Genomic DNA, 15,286 nt, shown 5'->3' on the forward strand with positions numbered 1-15,286 from the left:
CTTCTCTTCTTCCTTTGGAGGGCAGAATTGTCCACCGAGGCAGGGATTCTGTATTTAGGCTTAGCCCAGAAGCCTGGGAGGAGTGGGCAGGACTGAGGGGCCCCAGGTTCTCTGAGGGCAGACCCCAGCTGGAAACAGCCCCTCTGGTTTTCAGACTCAAGAAGGCGGCCCTGCCTCCCAGCAATCCTAAACAGCTTGGCTGCTGCCCTCCTCCTCCTCCTCCTCCTCCTCGGCCCAGAGGGTTTCCCAGGACCCGGAGGGCCAACCACAGAAGTGGGCCAGGTTGCGGGTCAGGCCTCTGTCGAAGGGGTTGCCAGAGCGCTGGCGGAGGTAGGCAATGCGATGTGAGGAGATGAACTCCCAGGTGGTGGTGTTGCTGGCCACCAGGTAGAGGTGTGAGGCCAGGAGTAGGCCGGCCACCAAGGAGAAGAGGGACAGCAGCAGGAAGGTGGCAAACAGGAGCCCACTGGACTGTAGCCACAGCCCCCAGGGCTGGAAGAACCGGAGTCCGGACCTGCAGGACAGGGACGGGGACCTAGAGCTGGCAGGGGACAGAAGTGCTGCTCTGTCCCTCTCCTGGGCCCCAGGGAGTCTGGCTGAGTAGGTCATTTGGGAGCGCGTCCCGGGCTCCTGAAGAGGGACCCTCCCCCAGCCAAGGGAGACCTGGCACTCTGTACACCTCATGGGAACCCACTGGCTGCCCTCCCCCCAGGTCCTGGGGCTGTAGCAGCACCTACCATGCCAGGTTCAGGCCCCACAGAAGCACCACCAGCTGCAGCGCCAGGTAGGCCACAAAGAGCGGGTGGTTGCGCTCTCCGACGCAGTTCTCCATCCAGGGGCAGTGGTGGTCATAGCGGCAGACACAGCGGCGGCACTCACGGCAGTGCCGGGCCCGCAGGGGCTGCTGTGGGCAACGAGGGGGCCAGGGCTCAACACCAGTTCCCTTGTGGGCAAGGGGAGGGACAAGGGTGTGAATACTGAAGGCCTTCCTAGAGAAGGGGTGAAGCCAGGGCTTGGCCTAAGAGCCAGGACACCAGGGCAGGAGGAGGTCAGGGAGTTTGGACTGCCCCACTGGCCCTTCCCACAGGGGTCCCTGCATCACCCACCAACACCAGGCAGTATCTGCAGCGCCGAAGGGGGATGGCCTGAGGAACCATGGCCGTCTGCTCCTCCTTGGGCTCCACCTGAAAATTGGGGGGACAGAGCATAAGGTGGGGATCCCCTTGGGAAGCAGATGGCACTGATGGGCTGGCTTAGCTCTGGGCATGGACAGTTTGGGGCACATCCCGTGCAGAATGCAGGTAGTAGGTGGGGCAGAGTGCCATGGACTGAGGGTGGCTGTGTGACTTTGCAAGTCACTTTTCTGAATCTTGGTGATTTCCTCATTTGTAGGATGGAGTTTTAGCTATTCTCGCCACACAGGGCTACCAAGGGGATTTACAGAGATGCCCCACGAAAGCCCTCAGCACCGACAGAGCCTGGCATCTAGACTTCTGGGGCCTCGAGTAGGAGGGATTCAGGTCTTAGGGGCCGCCTGGTTACCTGGGGCTGCGGCTGAGCGGTCACGTAGCCTGGGTCCATAAGCGACACAGCCAGGTAGAGCAGCAGGGAGCCCAGCACGAGGAGAAGGAAGGTGAGGGGCAGGAGCAGCTCTCCCTGCTCTTCCCATTGCCGCAGCTCTGGAGAAGCCAGAGGAGAAGAGTGAGGCCAGGGCTCAGATAGAAGGGGTGGGGTGCCGTTGGAGGTGAGGAAGAGTGTATCTGACCGAGCAAAGGCCTGGAGATGGGGTTCAATGGGGGGGGGGGGGGTCGGGTGCAGCTGCAGCATAGGATACAGGAGGGAGAAGTTGGGGCCCAGCCAAAAAATCACTGTACACTTTATCCAGAGGGCAAAGGGAACCAAGAGAGGTCACAGGGTCCGATTTGTGTTTCTGAAAGGCTTCCCTCTGGTGGCAGAGAGTCCTGTCCAGGTGGGAGAGTCAGTTGAACTGACTGAACAAGGGCACTGGCAAGGGGGGTGAAGGAGAGAGGATGGATGGGGTGGGAGGGGAGCGTATGGAGGTCGAAGCAGTCGGACTTGACTGGATGTGGGGGGAGAGGGAGGAGATCTTTGCCGTGTGCTATGAGGACTGCAGAAGGGAAATACTGGATGCATCGAAGGTGCCCATGGGACAGAAACCTAAGAAGGTGGGGCTGACAGGCCCCAGGGACAGCACAGTTCAGGGAAGGGTATGGCAGGTTTATGCCCATGCAGGTGACAGGATTTGGTGGGTCATGGGTCTGAGGAGTAAGGGACATAAGACAATCGAAGGGCAGAGTGTGGACAACTAGGGTGTTGCTTAAAGGGACAGAGAAGGAAGAAAGGTTGGGGAGGGGATCATTTTCTGATGGGGAGACCTGAGCAGGTTTTTTAGGATGATGAGCAAAGGCAGCTGAGAAGACTTGCAAAAGTTTTGGGATGAAAGTAAGAATACCCGAATCCTTGCCCCAGGGGCTCAGGCTGGCCAAGGAGGAAGGGGTTAGGGATTGCACTGTGGTGGCTGGTGCAAACTTTCCTGGAGGACAAATGTGGCAGGTAAAGCGCTGCGTAAAGGGACTGCACGGGAGTAGGACTGAAGGTGAGTTGGTTAGCGGATGCTAGGAGGGCAAGGAGGGTGGAGGAGAAGATGAGGGACTGGCCACTCCCTGAGCTGGTGTTCTTTTTTTTAGGGAGGGAGAAGTGCAGGGTCCAGGAATTGAACCCAGGGAGCTGGTGTTCTCTTGATTTGGGGTGGAAACCCTGAATTTGGGCGGTTAGTGGCCACGGAGGTGGGTGGGATGACGGTTTTCAGTCCTTGAGATTTTATAGACAGGGAAAGTTGAGAATCAATTTATGGTTACAATCGGGTGCCTCCCAGAATCAGGAGAGACAGGGAGTCGAGTCAGCCTTCGGATCTGGTGGGCATCGAATAGGTCCTGGTTGGCGTGGACATCCGGCTTGGATCAGGAAGATGCTGGGATTAATTAGCAATCAACCGGATAGCAGGTGAAAAGCAGGTGGCTCTAGGGGTGACAAGTGTGGAGGGGACTCAGGAGCTGGTGAAATTCGAGTGGACCTGGGATCTCTGGGGATTCAGCGGGGGATCAAATGAGTCCCAAACGTTCGGGGAACCACGCGAGGTCGGGTGGGTCCGGGTTCGCGCGGGGTCCGCCTCACCGGTATCGTGCAAGAAGAGCACCAGCGTGATCCCCCAGGTCAGCACGGTGTGCCCGGTCCGCACCAGGACCCCTGGGCTGAGGAGCGCCCAGGGCGCCATCGCCTCGGCCCCGGGCCCCACCCGGAAGAAGCGCCCAGAGGGGCGGGCCCTCCGCGTGCCCGAGAGAGGGGAGGGGGCCACAGCTTCCCGGAGATTGGTGGATCCTCTGGGTGGTAGGCGGGGCTGGATGGGGTCTGCGAGGCTGCTTATTGGGTGGCAGCTGCGGGCGAGTGGGCCCTCGGGCCAACAGGTGCCTGAAGAGGCTGAGGGCGGGGCCGGCGCGCGCGCAGCCGGTTACTGCCCCAATCCCAGCCCCCACCAACCAGGTAACTTGAGAGACAAGGAGTAGGCGCCTCTCCGCTCCGCCCCTGGGCTCCACAGTCTTGCGCTTGCGCTCAGCTCTTGTCTGGGAGCGCTTCAGTACTTCACAGGCTTGATCTGAGTCCAGGATGCAGCTTTGTGCCCATCGCAAAGATGTGGTAACTGAGGCCTCAAGACGAACAGGACTCGCCCTAGCTTGCGCCGCGGTGAAACCCGTATACCCGGTATTCATGCTTAGATATTGGCAAACGGAATCAGAAAAGACAAAGTGGAGTTTTGCGGTGTGCTGATTCTGGCTATGGGGGTCCAACGAGTCAGATAATCAGAAACACCTGCACTGCCCCTTCCTACCTGTGTGATCTTGAGTGTTACTGGACTCCTGAGCTGAGTTTTCTATCTGTACAATAGCGGTGGTGATGGTACCCACACCCTAAGGCGGTTGGGAGGGATTAAATAATGGAGTTTCCCTTGCTCTAAGCCATCACCATACCCTGCCAGATCGGCTTTCCCAAACTGAGGTTTCAGACTTTTATGAGACGAAACCTCGAGCTGCGTTGCTCAGACTCCATCAGCTGGTTCTCAAGGTCTTCCCCATCTCAGCCCTGCCTCGCTTCTCTCCATCCTGCTGATACCAACATCCACTTTCTTCCCCGTCGGATGGGCCCTCACTCAGCTCCTTAGCCTGACATTCTGACATTTGTTGTTTATAGAGAATTGCTTTCCCTATCCCCTTGTGGTTCTGTTTGGAAGGTTTCTCATCCAATAGAGAAGTGGGAAGCTGGGTATGGGTCACCCTGTGACTCAACAGGGCTAATTAGAATCATTCCATAAGATTTACTAAATAGATGCTGAGAGAGAAAGGGGTATCCTTTTAGGACAACTGGCAGCCATATTTAGGCTAGGTGAAGAAAGCCTGTCTGTGGTAGGAGAAACTGAGGCCAACTTGTAAAGAGATACAGAGATAAGCACCACTGAAAGAGGGAGCAAGAGACCGTCTTCATGTCATTTGAATCCCCTGGATCTAGCTATGCCTGAAGCTGACCCTAACCTTGGGTTTCCAAGTCGCATTAGCCAATGTTGTCCTGAGCTGGGTAGGGGTTTGAATTGGTTGTCACCTGCAACTCAGTCTTGATCGCTGCAATGAATGCACGATTGTACTGAGTGCACATTGCTCACTCAACAAATAATTTTGAAGCTTCCATGAGTCAGGCACTGTTCTGAGTGCTGGGCACAAACCTGCCTGGCATCCATTCCCCCTCGATCTATACCAGCTCCTAGACTCTCCCGCCTGTTGGGTATGGCCTTCATGACACTATCAATCAGATTGCTCTGACCTTCCTACCCCCAAACAAGGTGAGGCACAGCATCTGAGCTGGCCAATCACTCTCTCCTGATTTGGGACTTTTCATCTTGAGGTAGAGTACAGGGAAGGAGAGTAGCCAGCCAGCCACTGGATATTATTACCCAGAGCCCCTACACCACACTCGTGTGCATCCCTCTGGAGACTTGGCTGACTAGCTTGTCTTTTGGTTTCATAGGCCCTGCCACATCCTGAGATTATCCAGGAGGTAACCCAGGGTGGGTTTTTGTTTCCTGCATCTAAAACACCTTAACTGGTTCCATAGATCCCTGCCTTTGGGAGCTCACATCTTGCTGGGAAGAGACAAGCAATAAGTCATTTACAGTTTGGGGTGGCAATAGGACAGGGAGGCGGATGGGTTCATCCAGCGTGGAAGTTTGCACAGGTGTATCCCCACAGTACATAGGGTGACATCAGGTGATTGCAATTTGATGGCCTTGACTACTGGGATCACTCAAAACCCTCTTGCTCAGAGACTGCTCTCCAAGCACCTCCCATCTGACACTGAGCTGCACATAGAGATTTACACTGATCAGTCCGTAGGAAGATTTTCATTCCCATTGCAGGTCATATTTCTTATGGAGAATCAACAAAATGACTTTCTGGTTTAGACATCAGTCTACTTTTGAAGAGATGGGTCACCTCTGAGGTCATTGATTAAAAAATGTAATTTCTTAACCTGTAAAACAAGATTGGACCCTGGACTGTATATAACTAATGCTCCGAAGTCCAGCTTATCCTCATTCCCTCCCTTCCATTCATCTACGTTTATAATGAATGCCCTGTGCTGTGTGATGGGCCAGAGTGGAGCCTTGACGTTGCTCACAGTTTATTGGAAAACACAAGGCCATTTTAGTCTTGTAAGTGCTATGAAGGGGGTGACTAGGAACTAGCCAGGCAAAGCAGAGGGGGAATCGTGTCCCACACATAGGAAATGGCATATACCGGGGCTGGTGAACTAGGGGAGAAGATCATGGCATATTTGGGGAATTCACATTTTTTCCTACTTTACTGTGGTAACTGTGAGGCAAGTCGCTTCACTTCTCTGAGTCTCAGCATTCTTATCTGCAAAATGGGTTGTTGTGAGAATTTTAACAAGGACATAGAATGTAACAAGGACCTGGCCCACAAATGAAGGGTTCAGCAATGTCAACTGCCATTGATAGGCCCCCACCAGGCACCACTTTAGTTCCCTCCCAGACACTGACTGCCCACCAGGATCTAAAGGCAAACCCTTGTTCCCAATGCCCTTTCTGCCCAGGTGTCACAGGTGACCAGTAGCAGGAGGCTGGGGGTGGGGACCACACCCAGTGGAGAGGCCTGGCCCCGAGTCCTGCTCAGAGGACAGAAAGGGGGGATTGGCCCAACAGAGGAGGGTGAGAAAGGTGCCAGAATGCTCTGGTTTCAGGAGCATGTTTGATTGGGTTCTGATGCCCCCTGGCTTAAAACCCTCTGATATCTTTCCCTCACATAGAGAAAAAAAATCCACACTCTTGTTGTGGCCTATGAGGAACATGACCATATAATTTATTATTCCAACTGGGGCACATTTGAGAGTAAAAGAGGACACTGTAAATAGTTACACTGGGACAACAGTTTTCTGGTGTAAACCAGGACTGTCTTGGGCAAAGCTGGAGGTCTGGTCACTTCATGATTTGGCCACAGTTACTTCTCTGGCCTGGGACTCTTGCTCCCTCCCTCTTTCCTTCACTCTGCTGCTGCCATGAAGGGCTCCCTGCAAGGCCCTTCTCCTAGCACGACACTCTGTCTTGGATGCTCTTCCCCTGGACCCCTAGGGCCTGGCCTGGCAGCCTGTATTTTTTTCACTAGATTCAGCTCAACTATTTCCTCTTGCGAGATGCCTCCCAACTGCATCAGGAACACCATGCTATCTCTCACCTTGACGTGTTCTTCTTTCTCTAGTCTTGCCCAAACCCCCTACACCCACCCATCAGCCTGCAGGAGGTGCCGTCTCTTGTGTTCCCCTCCCCCTGTACATTGCATATTGTGTTGTAATCACATATTTAACATCCATCTCCACTTTCAGACTGAGCCATACACGGCAGGGGCCCCCAAGTTCTGGTTGTCAGCAGGGTGCTTCATGCCCGGGCACATGGACATGAAAAGAATGCAGAGGAAACAGGCACTTTGGCCCGCTCTACCATCTCTCCCAGGCCTACAGTCAGTTGGCCCTGTGTGTTGGCACATAATCTGAACCAATGCACCCCTCCCAACCACAGAATTTACCTCACTCAAGGCCCCACTGGGCCCAAACCTCTCTGATTCTGGAAGCCAGGCTAGTGTAAAGAATGTGGCCTTTCCAAAGAGATGGCCGGCCTTTGCCCCTGGTTCCTAGGAGCCATGGTCTAAACCCTTGAAATTTCCCCCGTTCTGAGTATCTTTTCATGTTGGGTCCCTCAGACCATATTTGATAGTGTGTGCCAACAGGGTGGACCCCTTGGGTCACATTGTATCAGCCCAACCTCTTGAGAGTGGGCAGTGCTGAAGACTGAGCCCAACCATACAGGCGTTCAATCATGTCTACATAATGAAGCCCCAATAAAATCTCTGGACACTGAAGCTCACGTGTGCATCCCAAGTTGGTAGTATTTGGTACTTATTGTGACACATGGATACAAGGAGGGTAACAAATCCCGAGGACAAAAGAAGCTTGGCCCTCCCTCCCTTCTTGTTTCGAACCTCCCCAGACTCTAACCTATGCATTTGTTCTTCCTTTGGCTAATTTTCTGTATCCTTTGCCTCTAATAAACCATAACCATGAATATAATAGTTCTCAGAGGGTTCTATGAGACTTTCTAGTGAATTATCAAACCTGAGGGTGCTTTTGGGAAATGCTTGGACTTAACAATTGGTGTGAGAGTGAGGGTGGTTTGTGTGGATTTTCCCCTCTAACTTTGTAATTAGACTCCTTGCAATTGGAATCAGAAGACTCAGGCAGACTTGGCAGTCTGGAGGACTGTGTCCTTAACCTCGCAGTCTTGCTAACTCCAGGTAGTAACCTCTACCCCTTCTGCAAAAAAGACGCTGTGCTCTTCTTCACTTTGCACAAAAATGTATTTCTGTGACATCCCAAATTACAGACATTTACCCAGGCCCCAGGTGGTAAAGCAATACAACTGAGCTCTGCCTGGGGTCTGGCTTGGGCAGGTGAGCATGGAAGAGAGAGGCAAATGCAGCCCACCTACCAAGCTGGTGGAATATGACAGGGCAGCTGCCACCTACCCAAGGCTGGGAGGGAAAGGCTTCAGGAGATAAAGGCCAATACCTCTCCCCTGAGGATGCTAACCTAGCTTGATCTGCCTGGAGGCAGAAATGCTGGGAGAATTAAAAAAAAAAAAAAAGGCTAAGGGAAGGAGGAGGGAAGAAAAGACATCCCCCAAGGGCTGCCTTCAGGGTCAGCTCTGCCTTCCAGGCCCATTTATTCTGTATGGGCCCTCTCACCACCCACCTGTCCCTATGAGAAGCAATTCAGAGTTATATCAAGGGAGGACCACAAGATACTTAGAAATACACCTGTGTCTCACACTTCTCTGAAACACAGCACAGAGGTTTCCAAGGTAAAGCCTCAGGGCAGGGCAGAATGGGGAAGGGAGGGGCCAAGTGGTGCCACTGAAAGGTGTTCTAAGTGCTGGTCTGGAGGCATCTGCCTGTTGCCACAGTGAAAGGCTGGCATGGGAAGGTGGGACCACCTGCCTCTGAGAGAAGTGTGGGGTCCTCCTGGGCAGCAGGGCAGGTGGGGGAATGTGACAGGCTCAGTTCTGCTGGTTGGAGTGCCTGGGCACCTTGGGTGCTTGTGGGCAGATGAAGGGCTATCGAGTGAGGGGAGCAACCCCTGGCCCGGGAGGTGCTGGCTTCTAGGGCTGAGGGCAGTTTCTGGATATGTTTGGCAGAAGGGGCAGTGATCTGCCCCTGAATTCTAACCATCCCTGGGGTGGGGACCTTCAACAACCTGGGACCTAGTGGGAGACTAGGAGACAGCCTCCATAGCAGCATGGCCTCAGGCAGGCCTGACAAGAGAGTAGCAGGGCCATTGGGGACCCTGCTCCTTGAGGGGCCTCTGTGGCTGGGGCTGCCCAGTTCTAGGCCTAGAACGGCTCAATTTCTTGCCCCAGATGGCCCACAGCTGGGAGCACCAAGGCATTTGGGAGACCCAGTGGGGTTAGTTTTAATCCCCAAACCCTGTCGGCCAAGCCCAGGAGCCTATGTGGGGTCCTCAGGCTACGGTGGGTAGGTTGGGGTGCTGAAGTAGGTTGTTAAAGATCTGTTGCCTGTCATAATAGGAAGTGAGGGAAGGGTTTGATTTTACTGGGAAAGGATCAGACACTCACAATGTTAGAGGCATTTAGCCTGGGTGGAATACATATGAGTGTGGCAGCGATGAAGGCTTTCAGTTGGGGTTTGAGAATGGCCAAGGAAGCTGCAAGGACTCAGGGAATACTTCTTTTGTTTTTGTACAGAAATCATACACACAAAACTTCACACTTCCTAACCAAAAAAAAAATAATAATATATATATATATAATATATATATATCTCACTAATGTTTAAGGAAAAGCGTCGGTTGTGCAAAAGTTCCCCCGTGCCTCTTCATCTGGTGGGAGGCTCCCCAGAAGGGGGTCTGCCAGCTGGGCTGCTTGAGAGAATGCTTCTTTCTGGCCTCGTGGTCCACAGCAATGGTGGCTATGGGGGCAGAGGCTTCTATCTGGACGTGTCCATGTTCTCCTCTTTAAAGTTACTGCAGTGCTCAATCACCTTGCTGGAGACAATGGGAGAGAGATGATTGGAGGGTGGACTTGGGCCCGGAGGAGCCAGGCCCCTCCTGGGAGATCAGGCAGCTGAATTAATAAATGTTAATATGATGCTGATACTGCCTAAGATGATGTATATAAAGTGGATGGCGGAGTGGCCGGCATGTGCAAAGCACCCAGGAAATGGTACCTGTGCCCCTGAATATCATCACCATCATGTTCTCCCCTCCTTCCTCTTCATGCCCCCTTTCCCTACCCCTCAATGTCAGAACATCTGTGGTTAGGGGATCCCTTGAAGCAGCCCAGGCCTGACTTCCCAAACCCTTTGGTGCTTTCTTTAGAAATATCATCCTTTATTTTTTCCCACATCCCCAGGCCTTTTTCTTTCCAAAAGTCCACAAATGGACCCCAAACAGGCTACACATCAGATTTACCCAGAGATACAGATTTAGCAGGAGTAGGGATAGGGAAACTGTGTTTGTACAAGGACCCCAGCCTGTAGCTGCCAAGCCCTAGGCCCCAGTGCAGCATTTAGGAACCACCACTCATATTCAGATCTCAAGTTTCTTGCCCACTCCAGACTGACCCTTGGCACTACTGTCACATTGCTGTTAAGTGTCAACCCTGGATGGCCCAGCCTTTTTGTTCAATTCTAAGCCTCTAGGCTTAGAAGGTTGTGTTGGTGAGTCTCAAGGCAATGAAGAGGTGGCCTGATGCCTTTTAGGAAGTAAGGGATGCCTGGGGTGGGGTAGGGAGTAATGGACAAGTGGAGTGCCTTCTAAGCATCACCCCAAGTGATCACCTACACAACTCAAATGCCGTTCAAAACTTGCTGTGAAATAGGCCTGCCAGTTCAAGCATACATTTAAGGTCTTAGAGAAATATTTAAAGTGACTGGGGTAGGTTACTGGTCAGTCTTACTCAATGCTTCTCAAATTTCCTGGAATACATATATTTATTTATTTATTTATTTATTTTTGCATGGGCAGGCACTGGGAATCAAACCCGGTCTCTGGCATGGCAGGTGAGAACTCTGCCACTGCACCACCATTGACGGCCCTGGAATACATTGTTTAAATGAATATTCCTAGGCCCACTGGAAAAGAAAATCTAAGGTGAGGGGGGTAAGCTGTACATTTTAACATTCTTTCCAGGTGATTCTTTAGGAAGACTAAGTTTAAGAACTGCTCATTTTACCATTCTCAAATGCAAACAAATCTGTCAATTTTTAAGCAGCAGTTTTTACTGAAAACAATGGCGGAACCAGCTGATGTCTCCTATCCAGTGAGTCATTGCCTAGGGAGCCTCTGAGCTGCAGGCTCCTCCTCCATGTTGTTTTTTATTCTAGACCATGTTTAGAACTATGGCAAAAATTTGCTGTGTAAAATTAACTACCGTCTCTGTCAGAATGGATCCCGGAAAAAGTAAGTTCCTGCTGATTCTGACATATTGGGTCTGATAATCACTGGTACACTGATGGATGCAAGAAATCAAAGCCGATGTCACTTTTAAGACATTTTAGTTAAAACAACGTAGCAATGAAAGGCCTGATGACCCTGCCCAGTCAGTGACTTTCATAATCAGAAACTCGCTTGCACACTGCTCTATTTTGATCTCCAAACTGTATTTTACCACACTGTGTCCTTTCTTTAGTTGGAATGTATTTGATGAAAGATACTGAAAAATTCTGACCTGATTTGCTAATGCCCAGAGAGATTGGAATCTGTTGGGAACAAAAGAAACTAAACTTATGAATAAGGGCAATAACGCTCCTTATTGGACACTCAGGGGGGCCCCAGCCTCCACAACCCAACCCAAAATTGCATCTGGAAATTTCAGTCATTCCTCATCACCAGACTGCCCCTGCTGGGTCCCTCAACTCCCCTAAATCAAGGCTCCAACAGAAACAAATAGCCTGCCTCTTACCGCGCCATTTCCTTGGTCTCCTGCCGGGCAGTCGTCATTTTGATCATGTCCCTCAGAAGGGGCATCCCACCTTCTTTGATCAGTAGAGGGCAGTACTTGTCAGCTGTGGGGTGAGGGCAGCCAAGCAGATTATCAGGGTGAGTCTTCTATCAGCCTGTGACCTAGAAACCCACCTACCGCTGCAGGACTGCCCTCCCAAGAGGGGCAGATGCAGATGCAGGCCTAGGGGGGTGGGGTGGGCAATGCTGGAACCAAGGGATGAACCATGTTCACCCAGCCTCCTGGGCCAGAGTTCCTGCGTCCACTGAGGAAGAAACAGGCGCGGCGAGTACTTAGAAAGGGCTCTTCCCTGTTTCAGTTTTGAGTTGCTGCATTTATTTTCCAGAGCTCGCCCTATGTAAAATATCACCCAAACCAGTAGCTCCTAAACATGAGGATCCTCTAAGAAATTTTTATAAAATACAGATTCCTAAAGCCCTGCTCTTGGGTATTCTGATTCAACAGATCCAGGGACCTGTACTTATTTGTATTTTTAGTAAAACACCATCAGGTGATTCTGGTGACCAGCTGGGTTGGAGACCAATGACTAAGAGATGTCAACCAGGTAGAAACCCCATAACTTCCTATTGGGTGGTTTGGGTGGTTTAATGTTCACACTCCATTAAAGAACAATATCCAGAGCTTTCCACCACCCAGAGAACATGGACATCTTATTTGCAGCTTTCAGCAGCTCTACGCAATAGGAGCTTTTTTTCAAAATTTTATTGTAGTATATGTACAGCCTAAACTTTCCCATTTTAACCACTTTCATTTTGTTAATTAGATTGAAAATATATTGAATAGGAACTATTTTTATCACTTCCATTTTATAGATGAAGGATGAGGTTCAGACAAGTGAAGTAATTTATCCTAAGTCCACCCTGGAGGCTTGTCTGAGGGAGTCCCAGCTTAGGACTCTTTCCTCTATTCTGTGCTGCCTCTTTGAGGTCAGGTGCTACTTACAAAGACTAATGTCACAGTAATAATAAAAAAGTCACAGTAATAATAAAAAAGGTGAACTTCTTAAACACATAGCATGTGCCAAGCATTGTTCAAAGTATTTTATGTGTCCTATTTCACAACAAGCCTAAGATGTTAAGCTATTTTAAAGATGAAGAAACTGAGGCACAGACAGGTTAAGAAACCTGCCCAAAGTAACACAGCAAGTGGTGGAACCAAGTTTAAATTTCAGGCAGTCTGATTCCAGAGCCTACACTCTTATCCACTCAGCCTGTGAGCACAACTGAGCAGTGTGGCAGTGCAGGCAGACACTGGGCTAGGTACTATAGATTGGTTCCCTTTTCATATAAGTATAAGGAGGCAAGTGCATTTTATCCCTATTTTACAGATGAGAAAACCAAGGCACAGAGAAGTCACATAACTGGTTAGGGAGAGAACTAAGGGTCAAACCTGGTCTGCCATCAAAATCTCTTAGCACTGTACCCTCTCTCTCTTTTCTTTCAAAAGCCACCAAGCAGAGGAGATTTTAGGCTCTTCAAGAGTGTGGTTTTCTACCCTAGAATGAGCTGAGACTTAACATCAAGAGACTGAGAGAACCTTCTCGACCAAAAGGGGGAAGAGTAAAATGAGGCAAAGTGTCAATGGCTGAGAGATTCCAAACAGAGTCGAGAGGTTATCCTGGAGGTTATTCTTACGCATTAAGCAGATATCACCTTGTTGTTCAAGATGTAGTGGGGAATTGCCTGAAAATGTAGAGCTGTGTTCCAGTAGCCATGTTTCTTGATGATGATTGAACAATGATATAGCTTTCACAATGAGACTCTGTGAATGTGAAAACCTTATGTCTGATGCTCCTTTTAGCTACTATATCAACAGAAGAGTAGAACATATGGAATAAAAATAAATAATAGGGGGAACAATTGTTAAAATAAGTTCAGTTTGAAATAGTGGTAAATGAAAACGAGGGGTAAGGGGTATGGTACGTATAGTTTTTTTTTTCTCTATTATTATTTTATTTCTTTTTCCGTTGTCTTTTTATTTCTTTTTCTAAATCGATGCAAATGTACTAAGAAATGATGAATATGCAACTATGTGATGATATTAAGAATTACTGATTATATATGTAGAATGGAATGATTTCTAAATGTTTTGTTTGTTAATTTTTTTAATTAATTAAAAAAATTTAAAAAAAATAGGAGAGAACTTTAAAACCACTCTAATTTGTATCCTCAAGGAGAAAACCACACTCTTTTATTATTATTATTAATTTAAAAAAATTAACAAACAAAACATTTAGAAATCATTCCATTCTACATATATAATCAGTAATTCTTAATATCATCACATAGTTGCATATTCATCATTTCTTAGTACATTTGCATCGATTTAGAAAAAGAAATAAAAAGACAACGGAAAAAGAAATAAAATAATAATAGAGAAAAAAAAAACTATACGTACCATACCCCTTACCCCTCGTTTTCATTTACCACTATTTCAAACTGAACTTATTTTAACAATTGTTCCCCCTATTATTTATTTTTATTCCATATGTTCTACTCTTCTGTTGATATAGTAGCTAAAAGGAGCATCAGACATAAGGTTTTCACATTCACAGAGTCTCATTGTGAAAGCTATATCATTGTTCAATCATCATCAAGAAACATGGCTACTGGAACACAGCTCTACATTTTCAGGCAATTCCCCACTACATCTTGAACAACAAGGTGATATCTGCTTAATGCGTAAGAATAACCTCCAGGATAACCTCTCGACTCTGTTTGGAATCTCTCAGCCATTGACACTTTGCCTCATTTTACTCTTCCCCCTTTTGGTCGAGAAGGTTCTCTCAGTCTCTTGAAAGTTCTCTCCTATTGTCTCTGATGTCTGTTTCCTCAGGGGTTAATTCTTCCCTTTGCTTGGTCCTGTGGTTGGACCCTGACATGCAGAAGGCATGGAGATTTTTGACTATTCACTCATTGAAACAGAAAACAGTAGGAAGCTGTCTGGAATCTGTGGGTGGACCTTCTCACCTACCAGGCCTGCTTCTGGGCGGTGAGGTGGGAAGCCAGCCATTAGACAGGGTATTCCACAAACGCTACAAAGTAGAGGGCTGTGCTCTGGGCACAAATGCTTATACCTGCTCTCTTAGCCTTCCTCAACTGGATTATAAGCTACCTGAGGGCAACTGTGCTTTCAGGGGGTGAGCGTCCCTGTGTCTAAACAAAGGGCAAATGAGTACTCACGGTAGACAGACACAAGGTTGTACAGGGCCCAGGTTGCCCAGTGCTGGCTCACAGGGGAGATGCCCTGGGGAAGGAGGCGGAGGATTGGCTCAAAGGACCTGTGAAAAAGAGAAATCAAGGTCACTGCCTGGGGTGAGCCGGGAGGGGCAACTTCTCTTGTTCAAGGTTTCTCCTCCCTGAAAGATCCTAAGGACAAACCTGAAAGTAGGATACAGGAAGAAAGGGTATTAGGCTCTTCATCCTTCTGTCAGGTTCCTTGACACCTTGGATCCGTACTACACAAAGGGCGCTCCCTTGTTAGAGATCAAAACAGTGGGCATGTACAGGAGGTAGGCGGGACACGGATTAGGTGCTGCAGGAAGCAAGAGATTTTGGCAAGGAGGAAAGACCCAGCCTCAGTGTGTGTGTGTGTGGAGGGGGGGTGGTGGGGAAT

The 15,286-nt window shown here is 49.5% G+C and overlaps 2 protein-coding genes across 7 annotated transcripts in view; both read right to left on the minus strand.

Moving 5' to 3' along the window:
* Positions 1-53: 53 nt before the first annotated feature.
* ZDHHC12 (zDHHC palmitoyltransferase 12) lies at positions 54-3,374 on the minus strand. Of its 4 annotated transcripts, none has more exons than XM_077146636.1 (5): positions 3,196-3,374; positions 1,543-1,679; positions 1,107-1,184; positions 738-943; positions 54-514 (listed from the first exon to the last, which is right to left on the minus strand). In XM_077146636.1, exons 1-5 carry the CDS (start codon positions 3,293-3,295, stop codon positions 187-189), a joined length of 849 nt encoding a protein of 282 aa, XP_077002751.1. In that variant the 5' UTR covers positions 3,296-3,374; the 3' UTR covers positions 54-186. The 4 variants fall into 4 exon arrangements, with proteins under 4 accessions (XP_077002751.1, XP_077002764.1, XP_077002757.1 ...); XM_077146649.1 differs by having other exon boundaries at positions 738-901; positions 3,196-3,373; XM_077146642.1 differs by having other exon boundaries at positions 738-904; positions 3,196-3,372.
* Positions 3,375-7,969: 4,595 nt separating this feature from the next.
* ZER1 (zyg-11 related cell cycle regulator) overlaps positions 7,970-15,286 on the minus strand; it is a 29,472-nt gene continuing 22,155 nt past the window's right edge. For all 3 annotated transcript variants that reach the window (XM_077146682.1, XM_077146667.1, XM_077146673.1), the window contains 3 exons: positions 14,854-14,951; positions 11,612-11,714; positions 7,970-9,693 (listed from right to left, as the gene is read on the minus strand). In XM_077146682.1, coding sequence (XP_077002797.1) covers positions 9,636-9,693; positions 11,612-11,714; positions 14,854-14,951 — 259 coding nt within the window. In that variant the 3' untranslated portion in view covers positions 7,970-9,635. The remainder of the gene's footprint in view (positions 9,694-11,611; positions 11,715-14,853; positions 14,952-15,286) is intronic.

This window comes from Tamandua tetradactyla, chromosome 2 (assembly GCF_023851605.1).
Source record: "Tamandua tetradactyla isolate mTamTet1 chromosome 2, mTamTet1.pri, whole genome shotgun sequence".
Lineage (NCBI taxonomy): Eukaryota > Metazoa > Chordata > Mammalia > Pilosa > Myrmecophagidae > Tamandua > Tamandua tetradactyla.

Coding starts and splice junctions, on each gene's coding strand:
- ZDHHC12 (XM_077146636.1), bottom strand. CDS start 3,295: ATGGCGCCCTGGGCGCTCCTCAGCCCAGGGGTCCTGGTGCGGACCGGG. Junction 1,680..3,195: donor GCTCTTCTTGCACGATACCG/GTGAGGCGGACC, acceptor TGGCTTCTCCAG/AGCTGCGGCAATGGGAAGAG. Junction 1,185..1,542: donor CCGCTCAGCCGCAGCCCCAG/GTAACCAGGCGG, acceptor CCCAATTTTCAG/GTGGAGCCCAAGGAGGAGCA.